General features: G+C 41.5%; 1 protein-coding gene across 1 annotated transcript; it reads left to right on the forward strand.

The window, feature by feature from the left end:
* Positions 1-212: 212 nt before the first annotated feature.
* LOC147886361 (pentatricopeptide repeat-containing protein At1g15510, chloroplastic-like) lies at positions 213-11,537 on the forward strand. The gene is made up of 7 exons (XM_087395232.1): positions 213-2,056; positions 2,423-2,821; positions 3,230-3,362; positions 9,674-9,893; positions 9,992-10,319; positions 10,456-10,637; positions 10,771-11,537. The coding sequence occupies exons 1-7, from the start codon at positions 213-215 to the stop codon at positions 11,535-11,537; spliced, it is 3,873 nt and encodes a 1,290-aa protein (XP_087251358.1).
* Positions 11,538-17,279: the final 5,742 nt, after the last annotated feature.

Below are 17,279 nucleotides of genomic sequence, written 5' to 3' on the forward strand. Positions count from 1 at the left end.
TATGGCATTTTACCTCTTTGGAGTCTCTCTCATGGACATTCGACATGCCTCATGTTGCAGGGGTAAGCTTGTCAAGCCGCACTGGGCAAACAGGAACAGCACGACACAAAGAGAGAGAGAAAGAGGTGTCCCCTCGATAGTTCCCTTGCAAGATCATCATATCAATGGCAATATTCCTTTGTTGCGTTTGCCCTTCTTCGTGGGCACCTAGCATGCCTCAGCTTGCGATTGTACGGCCATCCTTAGAGAAAAGACAAGCACAAGGGGAAGAATGTTGCATTCCCACAAGGTCAAACGTCTTGGTTGGGTTGGGCCCTCGGCTTAGACGTGCGAAAATAGATTTTGGTAAGCCCAAGGGCAAGGTGTTGGAATGGTTTCCTGTGGCTTTTTTGACCACCGAGATACACAGTGGGGACAAGCCCAGGCGGTCCAAGATTGAACGAGAGGGGCTTATCAAGCTGGAAACAAGCAAGGCCTGTCATACACATACCTCTGCAAGGAATGAAGGCTGCTGTCCAGAAAGGTTCAATGAGAAGATCCTCGATGAGCTGGGTCCAGAGACAGATGCTGCAGCCTATGGCTCTCTTTTAAGGCGTTGCACCAGTGCGAAGGCCCTGTCCGAGGGTGAATGTGTGCATGAACACATGATCAGACGTGGATTTGTGGGCAGCAGATTCCTCTGTAACCTTCTTGTTCAAATGTATAGCAAGTGTGGGAGCCTTGAGTATGCGCGTGCGGTGTTTGACAACATAGCCTCCCCAAATCTGTATTCCTGGAATATAATAATCTCTGCATGTGCCCAGAACGGGCATGCCATGGAAGCTCTACAACTGTTTGGTCAAATGCATGCTAATGGCTTCGAGCCAGACAATATCACCTTCATTTGTGTGTTGGATGCGTGTGCCAATATGGTAGCCTTAGAAGAGGGCCGAAAGGTCCATGGTGCTATTGTTGGCATTGGGTGGGACTTGGATGTTGTTGTGGGGACGGCCCTCGTCAGTATGTATGGCAAGTGTGGGAGCCTGGATGATTTGAGGGTCGTGTTTGCAGAGATGCCACTGCGGAATTTGGTCTCCTGGAGTGCAATGATCTCAGCGTGTACCCAGAATGGGCATGGCAAGGAGGCCCTAGAACTGTTTGATCAAATGCAAGCCAAAGGCATCAAGCCAGACAAAATAACCTTCATCTGTGTGCTGGATGCATGTAACAGTGTGAAAAGCCTAGAAATGGGACGAGAGATCAATGCTACTATTGTTGGCTACGGATGGGAATTGGATGTTGTTTTGGGGACAGCCCTCGTCAATATGTACGGCAAGTGCAGAAGCCTGGATGATTCACGGGCTGTGTTTGCACTGATGCCACAGTGGGATGTGGTCTCTTGGAGTGCCATAATGACAGCTTGTGTTCATAACGGGCAGGGCAAGGAGGCCGTAGTACTTTATGGTCAAATGCAGGCTGAAGGTGATGAGCCAAACAAGATCACCTGCTCCTGTGTTGTTGAGGCCTGTGCTAGTGTGGCAGCCCTCAAAGAGGGTCAAGAGATCCATGCTAGTATTGTCAGCAGTGGATGGGAGTCAGATATTGTTGTGGGGAATGCCCTCATCAATATGTATGGTAAGTGTGGGAGACTTGATGATTCAAAGGCTGTGCTTGCAGAGATGCCTCTGTGGGATGTGGTCTCTTGGAATGCCGCAATTGCGGTGTGTACCCAGAACGAGCATGCAGCTGAGGCTCTACAACTATTTGGTCAAATGCAGGCTGAAAGCATCAACCCAAACAGTATCACCTTCATATGCGTTCTGGATGCATGTGCAAGCATGTTAGCCATAGAAGAGGGTCAAGAGATCTATGCAATTATTGTTGGTAATGGGTGGGAGTTGGATGTTGTTGTAGCGAATTCCCTCATCAGTATGTATGGCAAGTGCAGGAAGCTGGATGAGTCGAGGGCTGTTTTTTCAGATATGTCACCACGGGATGTGGTCTCCTGGAATGCCATGATTGCAGCGTGTGCCCAGAATGGGTACAGCAAAGAGGCACTACAATTGTTTGATCAAATGTATGCAGAAGACATCAAACCAGATAAGATCACCTTCATCTGCATTTTGGATGTGTGTGCCAGTGTGGCAGCCCTAGAAGAGGGTCGAAAGATCCATGCCATTATATTTGGCAACCGGTGGGAGTCAGACGTTGTTGTGGGGAATGCTCTGGTCCATATGTATGGCAAGTATGGGAGTATGGATGATTCAAGGTCTGTGTTTGCAGAGATGCAAAGATGGGATGTGGTTTCTTGGAATGCCATGATCTCAGCATGTGTCCTGAACGGGCACAGCAAGGAGGCCCTACAATTGTTTTTCCAAATGCAGGCTGAAGGCATCAAGCCAGACAAGATCACTTGCATTTGTGTTTTGGATGCCTGTGCCAGTGTGGCAGTCCTTGAAGAGGGCAGAGATATCCATGCTACTATTGTTGGCAACGGATGGGAGTCTGACAGCATTGTGGAGACAGCAATTGTCAACATGTATGGCAAGTGCAGAGGCCTGGATGATTCAAGAGCTGTATTTGCAGAGACACCTTTTCAAAATTTGGTCTCCTACAGTGCCATGATTGCAGCGTGTGCCCAGAATAAGCATGGGCAGGAGGCCCTACATCTGTTTGGTCAAATGCATGCTGAAGGCCTCAAGCCAGACAAGATTATTTTTATCTGCAGTTTGGATGCATGTGCAAGTATGGCAGCCCTAGAAGATGGTCGAGAAATCCATGTTACTATTGTTGGCCACGGATGGGACTTGGATGTTATTGTGGGTAATGCCCTCATCAATATGTATGGCAAATGTGGGAGCCTGGATGATTCGAGGGCTGTGTTTGCAGAGATGTCACTGCAAAATGCTGTCTCGTGGAGTGCAATAATTGCTGCTTGTGCCCAGAATGGGCATGAGAAGGAGGCCCTGCAACTGTTTGGTCAAATGAAGGCTGAAGGAGTGAAGCCAGATAAGATTACTTTCATCAACATTCTCACTGCATGCAGTCATGCAGGTCTGGTTGCTGATGGGAGGCGATACTTTGCCTCTATGAATACAGACCATGGCATAGCCCCCTCAGTGGAGCACTATTTGTGCATGGTTGATCTTCTTGGGCGAAGAGGGCTTTTGGAAGAGGCGGAGGACATGATCACGAGCATGCCATTTGAACATGTCAGTTTAGCATGGTTAAGCTTGCTTTCATCGTGCAGGATACATGGTGATGTGCAACGGGCTGTATATGCTTCAAATTTGGTCCTTGAGCTAGAGCCAAGGAATGCTTTGCCGTATGTACTGCTCGCAAACATTCATGCCAATGCACATAGGTGGGATGATGTGGCAAAGGTGAGAGGCAATGATTGAAAATTGTGTTAACAAGGTGCCGTGGTGCAATTGTATTTAGGAGGATAATGTGGTGCACTGGTTAGCGTTCAAGACACTTTGCATCCTCAGCAGGATGATGTAGACATCGTATCCTTAAAAGGATATGCAATTATTGTGGTGCATATGGGTAGCAGCACTTGTACGCCTGACTTTGTAACTTCTCTCACTGCATGTAAACATTTTGTTTCTTATGTAGATTCTTCATCAATTGTCGACTAGATTTTTGTAAATTATATTGGAAACTACCCCTAAACTCTTTATTCATCATGTTCCTAATCTGCTACTGCATTCAAATGAGCTACTTGATCTAGTTTCAAATGCTACCTCCCTAGCTTATACTCCTAGGATGAACTAGAACCTATCAATTTTGAGAATTCTCCTAGCATGTTTCGGTTTTGGAATCATAGGACGATAATTTATGTATTCTAGGCCAGCTTTTGTCCCAAGTGGGAAGAAAATATTGTCGTGACATCACTTGTTTTCTTCCTTTGATGTGTTACTATATCTATGGGCTTAATGCTCTTCCATTGATATTGGCGCTGATTTCATCAAAGGGATTTGTAATGAAATGCTTGTTTGTTTCTATTGCGTTATTCTACTTCACTTGCAACTATCATGAGGATGCACCCCTTTGTAACTGTGCATTGATGACGACTGATATTTGGTGTGGTAACCTATAAAGATACCTTGAGTTGACATGCATTCACTTGATTCTCAGGCTTGGTGACAATAGCAAAAATATGATTCGCGCAGTGGGATAGCTGTGAGATTAAGTGGTTTGCTAATATGGACGAGCGGGTGGGCGGAGGACATGCACTCAAGATTCTTAAGGTGCGACTTGGAATGGTGATGCATGATTCAAGCATAGGGGGAGAGGTGGTGGCGGCCTAGAAAAGGACTAAAGGTGTACCAATGGCCCTACTCACTAGAGTTGCAACATGCACTTCAGAGGGTTAATTAGTCACATTTTTAGATACATCCTATGATTAATCTGACATGTGGAATTGGGGTCCTCCTCTCACCCCTAATGCACACCGTTGAGGGAGATTCAAGGCTTCATTATTGTTAGAGTTCTGCCACATGGTACATGATGATTGAGAAGCCCCTTTTGAGCCCAATATGTTAAGTATGGTGGGTTGATAATTGAGAAGCCCTTGTGAACCCAACACATTAGGTGAGTTTTCAAATCCAATCAGTGATTGCTAGTTATCAAATCCAAGCAATGATTGCTTTCTGTATCCTTAATGTCTTAGTTGGGGCTAAGTTACGACTTTAGGGTGCTTCATTGTGACCAAATTTAAGAGAATTCATTTTTTCTCCTGAGTAAGTCCATCTCTCATCATTGAGTTGCCCCTAGTATGCTCTATGATCATATAGGTTTTTGGTTTTGCAATTTCCTAAAGAAAGATGCGATTGGCATAATGTTTATTTATTTATATCTTCTCAATGATTCAACATTTTGCAATTATGCCCAAATGTGTGAATTAACAATGCACCATGTCGTAATTTAATAGCCCAACTCAAGGTTGGACAAATCCCATTGTTGACTTAGGGGGGCAACAAGTTATGCCTTCTTGAATAAAATTCTATTGTAAGCCTTATGGAGGAGGGCCATGCACATAAAATAATGACACTATTTTTCTTGTAATTGTCAAAGAAAAAGAAAGTGCAGGTGTTTACCCTTTTTGGAAGGATTTAACCTTTTAAAACAACTCCATCCTTGTTGAAAATAAGCACTTGTCTTGGCAAGATTGGAAAACAAGAATTCAAAAGGCAATTTGAGGGACATAGGGGTATCGTTGAATTCGTTGGGGTATCGTTGAATTCGTTAATTGATACCCTTAGGATTATTCACTACTATAAAGGATTTGGTATTAGCAAAGTTTTTTTCCCTTTGGAAAAAGTTTTTTTCATACCATTGGGATAGGTGTGAAACTCTTCTTTATCAAAGGACAAGTGCTTTAGCCACTAGGCCACATTAGCTTGCTTTTGTAATAGGTCTTGGTTGCCAACTTAAAGTAAACATGCTAATGAGGAGCATCTTGCTCCCTTGTGACCTTTTCTTTTTGCATCACGTGGTTGATCATCTTGTGTGCTTGCAATGATGCTTTATCAAAGGACAAGTGCTTTAACAACTAGGCCACATTACCTTGCTTTTGTAATCCTTAAGCTGTTGGTTGCCAACTTAAAGGAAAAACGCTAATGAGGTGCATTTTTCTCCCTTGCAACCTTTTTTTTTTGTATCACATGGGTCATCATCCTGTGTGCTTGCATGTGTTTGTTGAGCATGTGTGCTACAATGAAGCATTGAGGGCTTTACAATGCTCCAACTGAGTAGTGTTACACAACCAAGTTGTTCTCAAGCATTTTGCTACATATACAACATGTGCATTCAAGGGGTATAGCTAAATTCATGTAAAAATCCCATGTAAAAATTCTCTATGAAAGTTAACATTGGAAATCCTAATATTTTTGACAATTTGAGTCCTTTTGCTGCATATACATGCTATATTCACATATTTGTTGAGTAAATTCCAAGAGAAGCTATTGCTCATGCTTTGTGTAATGAGGATTCCATAAGCTTTTGAAAGAACTTGAGCTATATTTTGGAGCTTTAAGGCAACACCCTTTTTATGCTTCTACTTTTGAAAAAATCTTGGACTCCCCTTTTTATGGTTCTTGATGCCCATTTGGGGCTTTCACATTTTGTGTGTGATATGTCAATGAGTCAAGATGAGAGGCCTTGATCATTTTTTTCACTTGTTAAAAATATGAGACTTATATGCTTGAGAAAATTTTTGATATTGTGTGTGGATTTTTGGATCCTCTAACCTATGTACCACTAGAAACATCCTTAGATAGCACAAGAGAAAACATGAAAACTTAATGTGTCAAGTTTTTTGTTGGTGGCCACTTAGATTCTTCTTATTTTCTATATCTCATATCATGTTCTAGTCATTGACAAAGATGTCTTAGGCACCATTTGGACATGATACACCCTTAATTCTTCTTTTGTTTTATGTATAAACAAATGTAGTCTAAAAGATAGATGTGAGGTAATAAATGATGAGTAGGTCCATAACTTCATAAATGCATTGTGTGAGATTTTTTGTGTACATTTTTGAAGTGTCTTAGTGCCTGGGACCACTTTGGGCCAAAGTTAGATTGAGAGATAAAGAGCTGAGATGTGATTTCTGAGAATCCAAGAAAGGAAAAGCAGAGGAATGGCAGGTCTTTGTGGATTGCATGTAATAAAATGCAATTTGATGGTTTCATAACTGATCCTTGTTTTGAAATACATGCTTGGTGCAGATTCTTAGAGTAGACCTATAAAATAATCATGCCAAGTTATAGGAGCTTATCAACATGAACCCAAATATGGTGCTTGAGATGGCTATGCCACAAAATATGTTGATTTCTTTGATGGAGCTATGAGAGAATGCCTTTGTTAGAGGCCCTTGGTTTTCCATTTTGTAAACCTCTTTGTTAATACGATCTTTTTACCCTAGTTCCATTATGGTATCAACATCCATGTATCACATTCAAGTATTTAGTCTCATTGAATTTGGACCCTTAGATGTCTTGTACATACAAGATGATAAACATTATAAGACGTCAACTTCCTTCTTTGAAAAAGGAGAAATAGAACAAGAGAATATATGTGGCATTGTTGATGTAAGCAATATAAATAGTTAGGTGAACAAAAACTCATAATCTCACTAGTTGGGTATGGACAGAATGTCAAAAGGTTATTTGTAGGAAAAACAAACAATAGAATATTGTGGATAGAGCATGACTAGAGGTAATTGACAGTAGTACAACTGAGAGTGGCAGAAACGCAATAAAGCTAGGTGGAAGGTGTGCATTGTTTGTTTGATTTATAAGTATTCTAATGCTTACCATGATTTTACAAATGCATTTAAGTATTCTAATGCTAACTATGATTTATAAGTCTTCTAATGCTTACTATGATTTTGTAAATGCATTTAATGTCTATGCAATAATTTCAATCTCTTTTTTATTTTTGTTTAAGAAAATATCTTATGAAGATGTATCCTCAAATGCAAACATCTACATCCAAATGTATACCCATAATTGTTTTGTTAATTGAAAACTAAGGAAAGTACCCTCAAAGAAATATGGTGAGTGCTTCCTCCGTGCACATACAATATTAAGATTTTGATATCATTTGAAATTGGAAAAGGATGAGGGTGCATCAAAGCAAGTGGAGAGAAGTGATGAGATAATGATGAGGATAGTGACAATGGTATTGGTGGCAAGGACACTGTCAATAGGATCGATAAGAAGGTGTATTGGGGGTTCACTATGTAAAAACCCTAGATAGAACAATACAATCACTTTACATAAGCATTTGATCTATTCCTTTGTAGAATTTGAGCCTTTTCCATTTTTGTGAGTATACTTTTATGAAAAATGTGTAAATTAAAACTCCTTTTGATGAATGCACATGATATTACTGGCTACATGTCATGTGTGAATAAAATGGAGAGAAACATGTATGTGTATTGTTGAGTCTATTCGCGTATTTGTAGCTAGTTGTAGGAGAACTACTCCAATTTTGTCATACCAAACCTATTTCTCATGATGTCACTCTTAATATCTTGATCTAGATACACGATCTAGATATGCATACATACATGGATCTAGATCTAGCTGGCCTTTAGGACAGAGGCACAAGATGGGATGCCGCCTTCTTGCTTGTACCCATTTCCAATGGCCAGAGGATAGTGTATGGGAGATGTGTCGAGCACCACTACTTAGAAGATTTGGGTTTCCCATTGGAGTGTTTGTGCAAATGCCACTTTGAAGAGTGTGCTTAATAAGCAATCTTAGACGCAGGCTAGAAAAAAAGTTTTTTCCCATCCAATCAAATTAAGGACAATCTTCAAGTCATGCCGGTTTTTGGCCTGCCACATTTAAAGTGGAAGTCTAAGTAACGGTGGGTGAGCTTGGCAAAGCGAAAATAATTTCTAATCCTTTTTTTGTGCCCTTCTCTAATTTCCAAGTTCCCTCTTTCTCTCTTTCTATTTCAAGGCAAGGCCCTCTCTCTCTCTCTTCTCTCTTCTCCTTGGTGCACATCCAAGTCCTCTCTCTTTCTCTCTCTCTCTCTTCCAAGCTGTGCATATGAGGCAGGCCTTATGAATGCTTTATGAGCATTCATCCATCTTTTTTAGTCTTAAAACATACACATTTGCCAGTTTGTACACAAAAATATTCCAAATCTCAACCGGTAATCTAAAGGCAGAGCAAAAGTTTAGCCGGGTTTTTCAAATTTAGGTAGTACAAAATGCACCAAAAGGGCTAAACTTCAACTCAACTAAGGGCCTTATGTCATGGAAGGGAAATACGTAAGAAATAGCTATTTCTGTTATGCTGTGTAAATGCAAATGCACCATGGGAAATAGAAGGGAAATAGGTGCGAAATAGGGTGCGACCATGGGAAATAGCACTCCATGCTCTAGACCTCAAGGTTCTATTTCCCACACTCTTGAGAACCATTGATGTGACATTTCCTTTATAGCATGTCTCATTTTCCCTTGGATCATTATGTCATGCATCACAGAAAAACATCCAAATTATGTTCTTGGATTCCAAGGGAAAAGCATCCAAAATAGCCATCATTATTTCCCCCCTTTTTCCCCTCCATGACATAAGCTTCTTAGAAGTCATAAATGTTGAGATATAAGGTAGAAGAGAAGCATTGTATCTCCTTTCTTCCACCTCTTACAATAGCCTGAGCTCCATGGTGCAGTTCCTCTGTTTATCATTGGCACTATCACGACAAGGAAACAGGGTAATATATTGCACGCCCACGAGCTCCAATGGCTCTTGTAGCCGTTTCACCTGGCGCAGGGCAGGCTGCGATCAGCCCCAGATCAAGCATTTTGAGGCGGATGGAGACCCAGCTACGCGCAGGGTGGAAGTCCAGTGTTGGAGGAAAGGTGCTAAGAGAGCCAGGATCCTACGGCAAGGCCTCTCTCCCTTTTACTTTAGATGTGCATCATGAGTGTGGGCTTGTGAGGAATCAAGACTGCTGTGAGTCCACATGTTGGGCTAGAGCTATGAAAATAGACTTCGGTGGACACAAGGGCAAGGTCCTGGGATCGTTGCCTACCCCCAATTTGAGGTGGATCGCCACCGAGCTGCACATTGGGAGGAGGTCCAAGTGGAGCAAGCTTGCAGAAGAGGGGCTAGGCCGGTCAGAAACCAGCAAGGCCCGTTTTACACGTACGTTAGATTGGTTGCCCCAGAGTGTTCATGGAATGGATGAGGACTTCCGTCCTGTAAGCTTGCATGAGGAGGTCCTCGGCCAGTTGGGTCCAGAGACAGATGCTGCTACCTACGCCTTGCTTTTGAAGCGGTGCACCATCACCACTGCCCTCTTTGAGGGTGAGCGTGTGCATGAACACATGACTAGGCATGGATTTGCGGGAAACAGATTTCTGAGTAACCTTCTTATCCAAATGTACAGTAAATGTGGGAGCCTGGACCATGCATGTGAGGTGTTCGACAGACTAGCCAATCGGAATGTGTACTCTTGGAATATTATAATCACTGCATGTGCCCAGAATGGGCATGGCAAGGAGGCTTTACAACTATTTGGTCGAATGAAGGAAGAAGATTTAAGCCAGACAAGATCACCTTCATCTGTATTTTGGATGCCTGTGCGAGCATTACAGCCTTAGAACAGGGTCGAGAGATCCATAATATTGTAGTTGGCACTGGATGGGAGTCTGATGTTGTAGGAACTGCCCTAGTCAATCTGTATGGTAAAAGCATGAGCATGGACGATTCCAGGGCTGTGTTTGCAGAGATGCCACTGCGAAATGTCGTCTTCTGGAACGCCATGATCACAGCCTGTGCTGAAAATGGGCATGCTAAGGAAGGCGTGCAACTGTTTGTCCAAATGCAGGCTGAAGGAATCGAAACAAGATCACCTTTTTTGTAGTTTTGGATTCCTGTGCCGGTGAGGCAGCCTTAGAGGCGGGTCGAGAAATTCATGCGACTGTTGTTGGCCATGGATGGGAATCAGATGTTGTTCTGGGGACAACCCTCACCACCCACGACAAAATGTGGTTTCCTGGAGTGCCATGATTGCAGCGTGTGTCCAGAACAGGCATGACAAGGCAGCCTTACAACTGTTTGGTCAAATGCAGGCCAAAGGCATCCAGCCAAACAAGATCACGTTCTTTAGCGTTCTGGATGCATGTGCCAGTGTGGCAGCTCTAGAAGAGGGACGAAAGATCCACGCTACTATTGTTACCAATGAATGGGAGTCAGATATTGTTGTTGGGACAGCCCTTATTAATATGTAGCAGCTTGGATGATTTGGGGGCTGTCTTTGTAGAGATGCCACTGCAGAACGTGGTCTCTTATAGTGCTGCGACTGCTGCATATGCCCAGAACAGGCATGGCAAGGAGGCCTTACAGGTGTTTGATGCAATGCAGGCCAAAGGCATCAAGCCAAACAAGATCACCTTCATCTGTGCTCTGGATGCATGTGCTAGTATGACAAGCCTAGAAGAGGGTCAAGGGGTTCATTCTACTATTATTGGGAACAGATGGGAGGTGAATGTTGTTGTGGGGACAGCCCTCATAGATATGTATGGGAAGTGTGGGAGCCTTGATGATTCGAGGGCTGTGTTTGCAGAGATGCCAATACACAATGTGATCTCCTGGAATGCCCTGATCACAGCATGTGCCCAGAATGGGCATGGCAAGGAGGCTCTGCAATGGTTTGATCACATGCAGGCCAAAGGCATGAAACCGAACAAGGGCACCTTCTTTGAGGTTCTCACTGCATGTAGTCATGCAGGTATGGTTGCTGATGGCAGGAAATACTTTGCCTCCATGGATAGAGACCATGGCATTACCCCCTCAGTGGAGCATTATCTCTGCATGATTGATCTTCTTGGGCGACGAGGGCTATTGGAAGATGCTGAACAGTTGATCATTGGCATGCCATTTGAACGCATCAGTTCAGCATGTTTGAGCTTGCTTTCATCCTGCAGAATGCACAGTGATGTAGAGCGAGCTGTGCGTGCTGCAAATATAGTTTTGGAATTAGATCCAAAGAACTTCACCGTACCTATTACTAGAAGACGTCCATGTTAAGGCAAGAAATTTTATTGATGCAGTGAAGGAAATGGTGTGAAGGTGCCATATGCATTTGGTGCATGACACTGGGGATAGACCACATCTTTAACAGGATGATACACGTGGGAAATTGCAATGGCTGAAGAGATGGCGATGCATGAACAAGTCAGGGTATGTGCCTGACGTAAATGCATTGCTTCAAGTTGGGGGCCCAACAATAGCCACCTATTGCAATTGGGTCTGCACAATTTGCAATTCTACTCATCAATAAAATAAATCTCAGGCTGGCTAGTTTCCACCCCTTGGAAAACCTATTCGTATCACCAAGAACCTTTGGGTGTGCTCTGATTTACGTTCTGCCGAATTCGTGAGGGATGCTAAACGTTTACATTGAGCAGGGAGTAAGTTAATTATGTGAATATTGGTGTCCTCTAGATTGTAGGATCTTGATTTCCTCTCTTCATAGGCATTGATTTGTGGGGCTATGTTTTGAGGACATTGTTGTGCCGGAGTTCTTTTGTAACATGTAAGGTTTGTGCAAAGGAATAGTTATGAGACAATGCAAATGAGGTGCATATAACTATAGCAATGTGCCGTCAAATGTCAAAGGCTATTGTATTGATGATAGATGATGCACAAACATGCATGTGCATGTTGTCTTGAAGGCCTACGGTCGTGACTTGATGGAGAACTAGCCGAGGTGAAAAAAGCAGCAAAGGGGTGGGTGATGGATAGGTTGGCTTTGAGATAGGGTATGGAAAGGTGAAATTAAGACATGGAAAGATACAGCTAAGGAAAAGTATGACTGGGATGAAGGGGCTCTGCAGAAGCACAACCTGGAGTCTGCTGAACGGTCTTTCGTAGAACACTCTCCTTTGACCCAATCAGATCATGCTGCAATTTGCAAGCTTGATAACCATATCAAGTATGAGTGCTTTGTTGGAATAAGAGATCTCCCTTACATCACTATCACTTTACCAATGCATACTTTGATCGCAATAGACTAGCAATAGGGCATCAAGAGAGCAATTCCTAGAGAATGAGGTACCTAACACCATGGTTGTTTCAATGTAAGGGTACACCTTACCATAACTTCTGCTAGTAGGTGGACGCCACCTCCTATGAATTAGTCTTGTTGAATAGAACTACAATGGACCCTTGATGTATTTACACAACAAATAACACTTGCTTTGCTACCACTTCACATCAAAGAAAAGAACCTATAGGTCCTAGAATGTATTTATATATTTTTCAAATGAATTGTAGGTTGTGCACAAGCTCACAATAGCTAGCATGTTGATTTCAATCCCATTGATTCCCCACCACATGTGTAGGTCAACCACCTCACATGTTTGAATAACCACCTAGCTTGTTGACAAACCACCTTGCTTGTTTGGTAGCTACTTTGTTGGTTTTGACAAACCATGTTACTTGTTACGTGACCTTAGCCACGCACGTCTCTTAGATGATTAAGTACAATCTGTCTCTACTAGACACCATACACATCTAGTGATAAACACCAAGAGGGCTTGGTGTGAGCTTTGAGACATGAGCGGCTTTGATTTGTTGAATATTGTGCATTTATGTCGCGTCTCCCTTGGTTGATGCTTGGGATGGCCATCAACTTGATTACTAAACTTATGAGGGTGGAGCAGGAGGTGCAACAAGAGGGTGATGCATGAAGACGTATTAGATAATTCGAGAAAAACACAATTCCCAGAATGGCAGTTTTGAAAGAAATTGTAGCTCCCCTCGATGAAAAAATAGGAGAAATATGTGAGAATAGACTAGATAGCCATTCATGAAGTGTGAAATATCAACTACATTCTCAAATAATAAATAGAATATCAGTGTCTAAACTACGTTATCATCAACAAAATAATAAACTTTGAAACCCATTTGAGTTAGATTCATCTCGTGAGCCATAGTGATGTTCAAAAACACCTTCATAATAGCGAGTCTCTGGAATTTCCATTGATATTGAGACTCGCTTTTGTTGTGAGCATTCTCATTTGAAAATCTCCAAAACACCGTTTAAAAAATGTAGAGTGTAATTAATAACCATGAGTATTGTAATGAAAACGCACAGGCTCTTTAACTTAGTAAGATATGTAGTTGATGGAAAATCAAGATATATAGTTGAGGAGAATGAATGCAAGATATGTAGTTGATGAAAAATCAATGGGCAATGACAAGCATTTGATGTAATTTAGGTGGCAATGACAATCATTTATTATGCAGTTTCAATGTTTAGACTGACTAGCATTATTGTAAAAGGATAACTTTACATGTCATGTTGATTACTTGTTGCAAAGTAAAAAAGTACACTTTAGGATGAAAACATAACAACTTGTTGATGCACCATTGAAATCCCTGAAATAAATCATGATTCCAAAGAAACTCTCAATTTCTAGCTCCAAAGAGAATGGCACCGGAAAGAATGGCACGAGAGACACTCCTTCAAAATACATTATGAATGTAGTTATGAACATGTTTGCATATTATTCACACACAACAATTACGCACCAATTTACATAGCTGGCAAGAAAGTAGTAATTCCCATAAGTAATGATTGTATAAAGAAATATAATGTTGTTATTCAAAACTCATAGTCTGCAAATAGCTCCTCTCTTGCATGTATATCATCTATGGATTCAATACAAATGTGACCATATTCTGCAATATCTATGTTCATCATGGGGTCATACCAAGGTGGAACATTAGGGGAAAATACATAAATGTTTGGCTTTACATTGGTATTTCTATTGCTGTTAATAAATCCTGCCACATTGCCATATTGAACATCACCAACAATATGCACCATATCCTTCATAGGGACAGTAGGGTCCTCTTGGATAGAGTACTTCTTTAGCCTTGGATGAACTCTACATAATTTCTTTCAGTCTCTGTAGGAGTACTTGTCACCTCCATAATGGAGAATAGTAGTCCCTCTCTTGATGGAGTCATGCACAAATAAGCCCCAAGCCAGCACCTGTAATGGTTGACTCATGCACCTCGAAAGCCACATTTTTTATCCAAAACACTTCGTTGATAGGGACAGGTAACTTTGGTGGTCCAAATGGATCTCGTTCTGGTATGTACCTACTCAAGTTTGATTTGAATGTATATCTATCTACATCACAAAAGATAAATTCAATTAGTTGCAATAACAGTTATATAGACTTGAGATAAAATCAAAAAACACTTTGACATATGTACCTTCATGAAAAATACGCATTCTGTAGTCGGTTTATGTAGCCATTAGCAATGCATTTCTTGATATAGCGACCTTTGTACCCTAGGTGTATAGCCAATTGAGAAACTTGCATAGCATTCATGCTAGAGAGTTGCGGAGCATTCCTTAAAAGTCTTATTTGGGATGCATTGAGTTTAGCCACCTGGCCATCACCACCATGGGTTGCCCTAGGGTGTACACCATTTGGTTCTGTATTACCATCTATATCCCTCTCTCTTAGTTGATCTGCAAGAGGAAGATTTCTTGTTTTATATTCCATTCTTGACCATGCATGATTTTCCTCCCTCCATTCATCAATTACTTTCTAGACAAGGTTGAAATCCTTATGCCCCTCCATCACAGGTAATTGTCCATACCGATTTGTCTCAATCATGCTGCGCACATCTTTAGTTTCATCGAGTTGTAGTAAGTATGGCATCAACTCTCTCAGTAGAATATTATCATCCTTGTCTTGTACATCAAACGTTGAAGGAAATATGCAATTTGATGGAGGGCTAATGCAAGCCTTGTATGGGGAGTCATCAACAAGGATTGTCCTTCTAGCATCACATCCAAATGCCTTTGAGATTTTTGCTAAGGGTTTGAACATTGCCTCAACACCAACCTTGTCAGGCCTATTTATCCTCGTCTTACTGTAAGTGTCATGCATGTTCTCTTCTAAAAGTATAGGATTCATGATATTCCTTGCAATTTTCTCCATTTTTGGGGTTATGTTTTCTTCTATACCTCCTTTATCCATCGCGTAATTGATAGTCCCCATTTTGGGTGGTATGTTGTCCTCTACATTTGATGTCTCCATATCCTTCCATGCATCATTGGTCCCTGTGGAAGTTGAGGAATATAGAAATATTTTGATTCTTTAGAGTGTATTCAACAATGTCGAAGCACAAAAGCATATGAAACTAATAAATAAAAATAAAGTACGAACATTATCCATCACCGTTCACTGATTCCATTGTCTTTTTTGGGAATGGCACTAGTGCCAATCTCTCTAAAGATCAATTGAGAATGCAAATAGTGTAACCTTTCTCTCTGAACTCATAGAGAGAATGGCACTAGTGCCATTCTTCTCTTGGGGTGGTGCTAGAGCCATTTTACATATAAGGTTATGGAGAATGCCACTAGTGCCTTTCTCTATATCCTCATTGGGAGGAGAGAATACTACTAGTGCCTCCCCCCATGTCCCAAAAGAAATGTACAATGCATGATCTGAAAGCATAGTTGTTGTATTACTTTGGTCCAATAGATTTGTAGAGAGCACCCAAATCCAAACTTTAGTAGCATAGTTAATACTATACAATTTTTAATCTCTGTAATGATTTCAACTAACATAGATTCAAGAAAGGAACATAACAGTATTACAATTTCTACATAACCACAAAGAGAGAATGGCACTAACCATTTCTAGTGCCATTCTCCATATGAGGTCACATAAAATGTTAATAGTACCTCTTACGTATAACCCGACATAGGGAGAGTGACACTAGTACCATTCCCCATGTCATTATGTCACACAATTTTATCATACCTAATGTTTAATCTCTTTAATATAATGAGAGTATGTGCAATCAAGAAAATCCATAAAAGTCATATTATTTTGAAACTGAATACACAAGGCATAAATGAGTATCTAAAAACCTTGCTCCAAATCTTCCAATGTAATTTTTGGGATAGCTTCAAGATATGCTTCAGTTAAAGGTCGCAAGTCTTCAATGTGATGCTCACCCTCTTTAATTCCTTCATCGATAGGTGAATCAGCTCTATGTGTCTCAAGAGGCCTCTCAATGCTAGACCAAGTCTTAACATGGGGATTATTTGATGCATGTGCCACACACATAGCCTCGACCTCTGTCGCCTGTTGGGATGTCTTCACCAGTGAGATCACTTTTCTTCTACTTGACAATGCTTGTAATGCCACACATCCATTAGTAAAGATGTCAACAACAACTTCATGTTTCCTACTACAATAGCACCTGATGCACTCCTTGATGATGCCATGCTTCACAACCGCCTCTTTTTCATACTCATCGTCCTCATCAGAATAAAGAATATTGTCCTCAATTATTGTGTATGGCCTTGTGTTTTCTAACATGTGCTCAAATCCATCAAACCCATCATGTGAGCTTACAAACGACAAAAAACAGAAGGTCTCATACAAACCCTTTTGTGCACTATCCGATTCATGGATAACACCCACAAACCTTCTATGCAAAAATCGAGCCTCTATCATTGCTTCCTTGAGATTTACCATCTCTGTCATTGTCATAAATGATAGAAATACATACTGTGACGGAGTGGCAACGGTCTCCATCAAGCCACATAGCAACTTCTTGAAGGCATCCTTATCCCAACACATGCCTTTGGCAGATCCCTCTGAGGTGTCAAGCACACGCAAGTTGATTGGAAGTTGTCCCTTAGAGTGACATGTTAGAAAGCTCTCCCCCTCCATCTCCATGTTCACTTGAATAATTGTCCAAGGAAAACAAGACTGCGATGTAGACTTG

The sequence above is a fragment of the Dipteris shenzhenensis genome, chromosome 24 (genome assembly GCF_047967505.1).
Source record: "Dipteris shenzhenensis isolate YYH24624 ecotype China chromosome 24, Dip_SZ_1.0, whole genome shotgun sequence".
NCBI lineage: Eukaryota > Viridiplantae > Streptophyta > Polypodiopsida > Gleicheniales > Dipteridaceae > Dipteris > Dipteris shenzhenensis.

Bases quoted from the DNA above. Each gene is read 5' to 3' on its own strand.
- LOC147886361 (XM_087395232.1), top strand. From the start codon at position 213: ATGCCTCAGCTTGCGATTGTACGGCCATCCTTAGAGAAAAGACAAGCA. The intron at 2,057-2,422 runs GTATGCAGAAGA...TGCCTGTGCCAG, and splicing joins CTACAATTGTTTGATCAAAT to TGTGGCAGTCCTTGAAGAGG. The intron at 9,894-9,991 runs GTAAATGTGGGA...GCATGTGCCCAG, and splicing joins CCTTCTTATCCAAATGTACA to AATGGGCATGGCAAGGAGGC.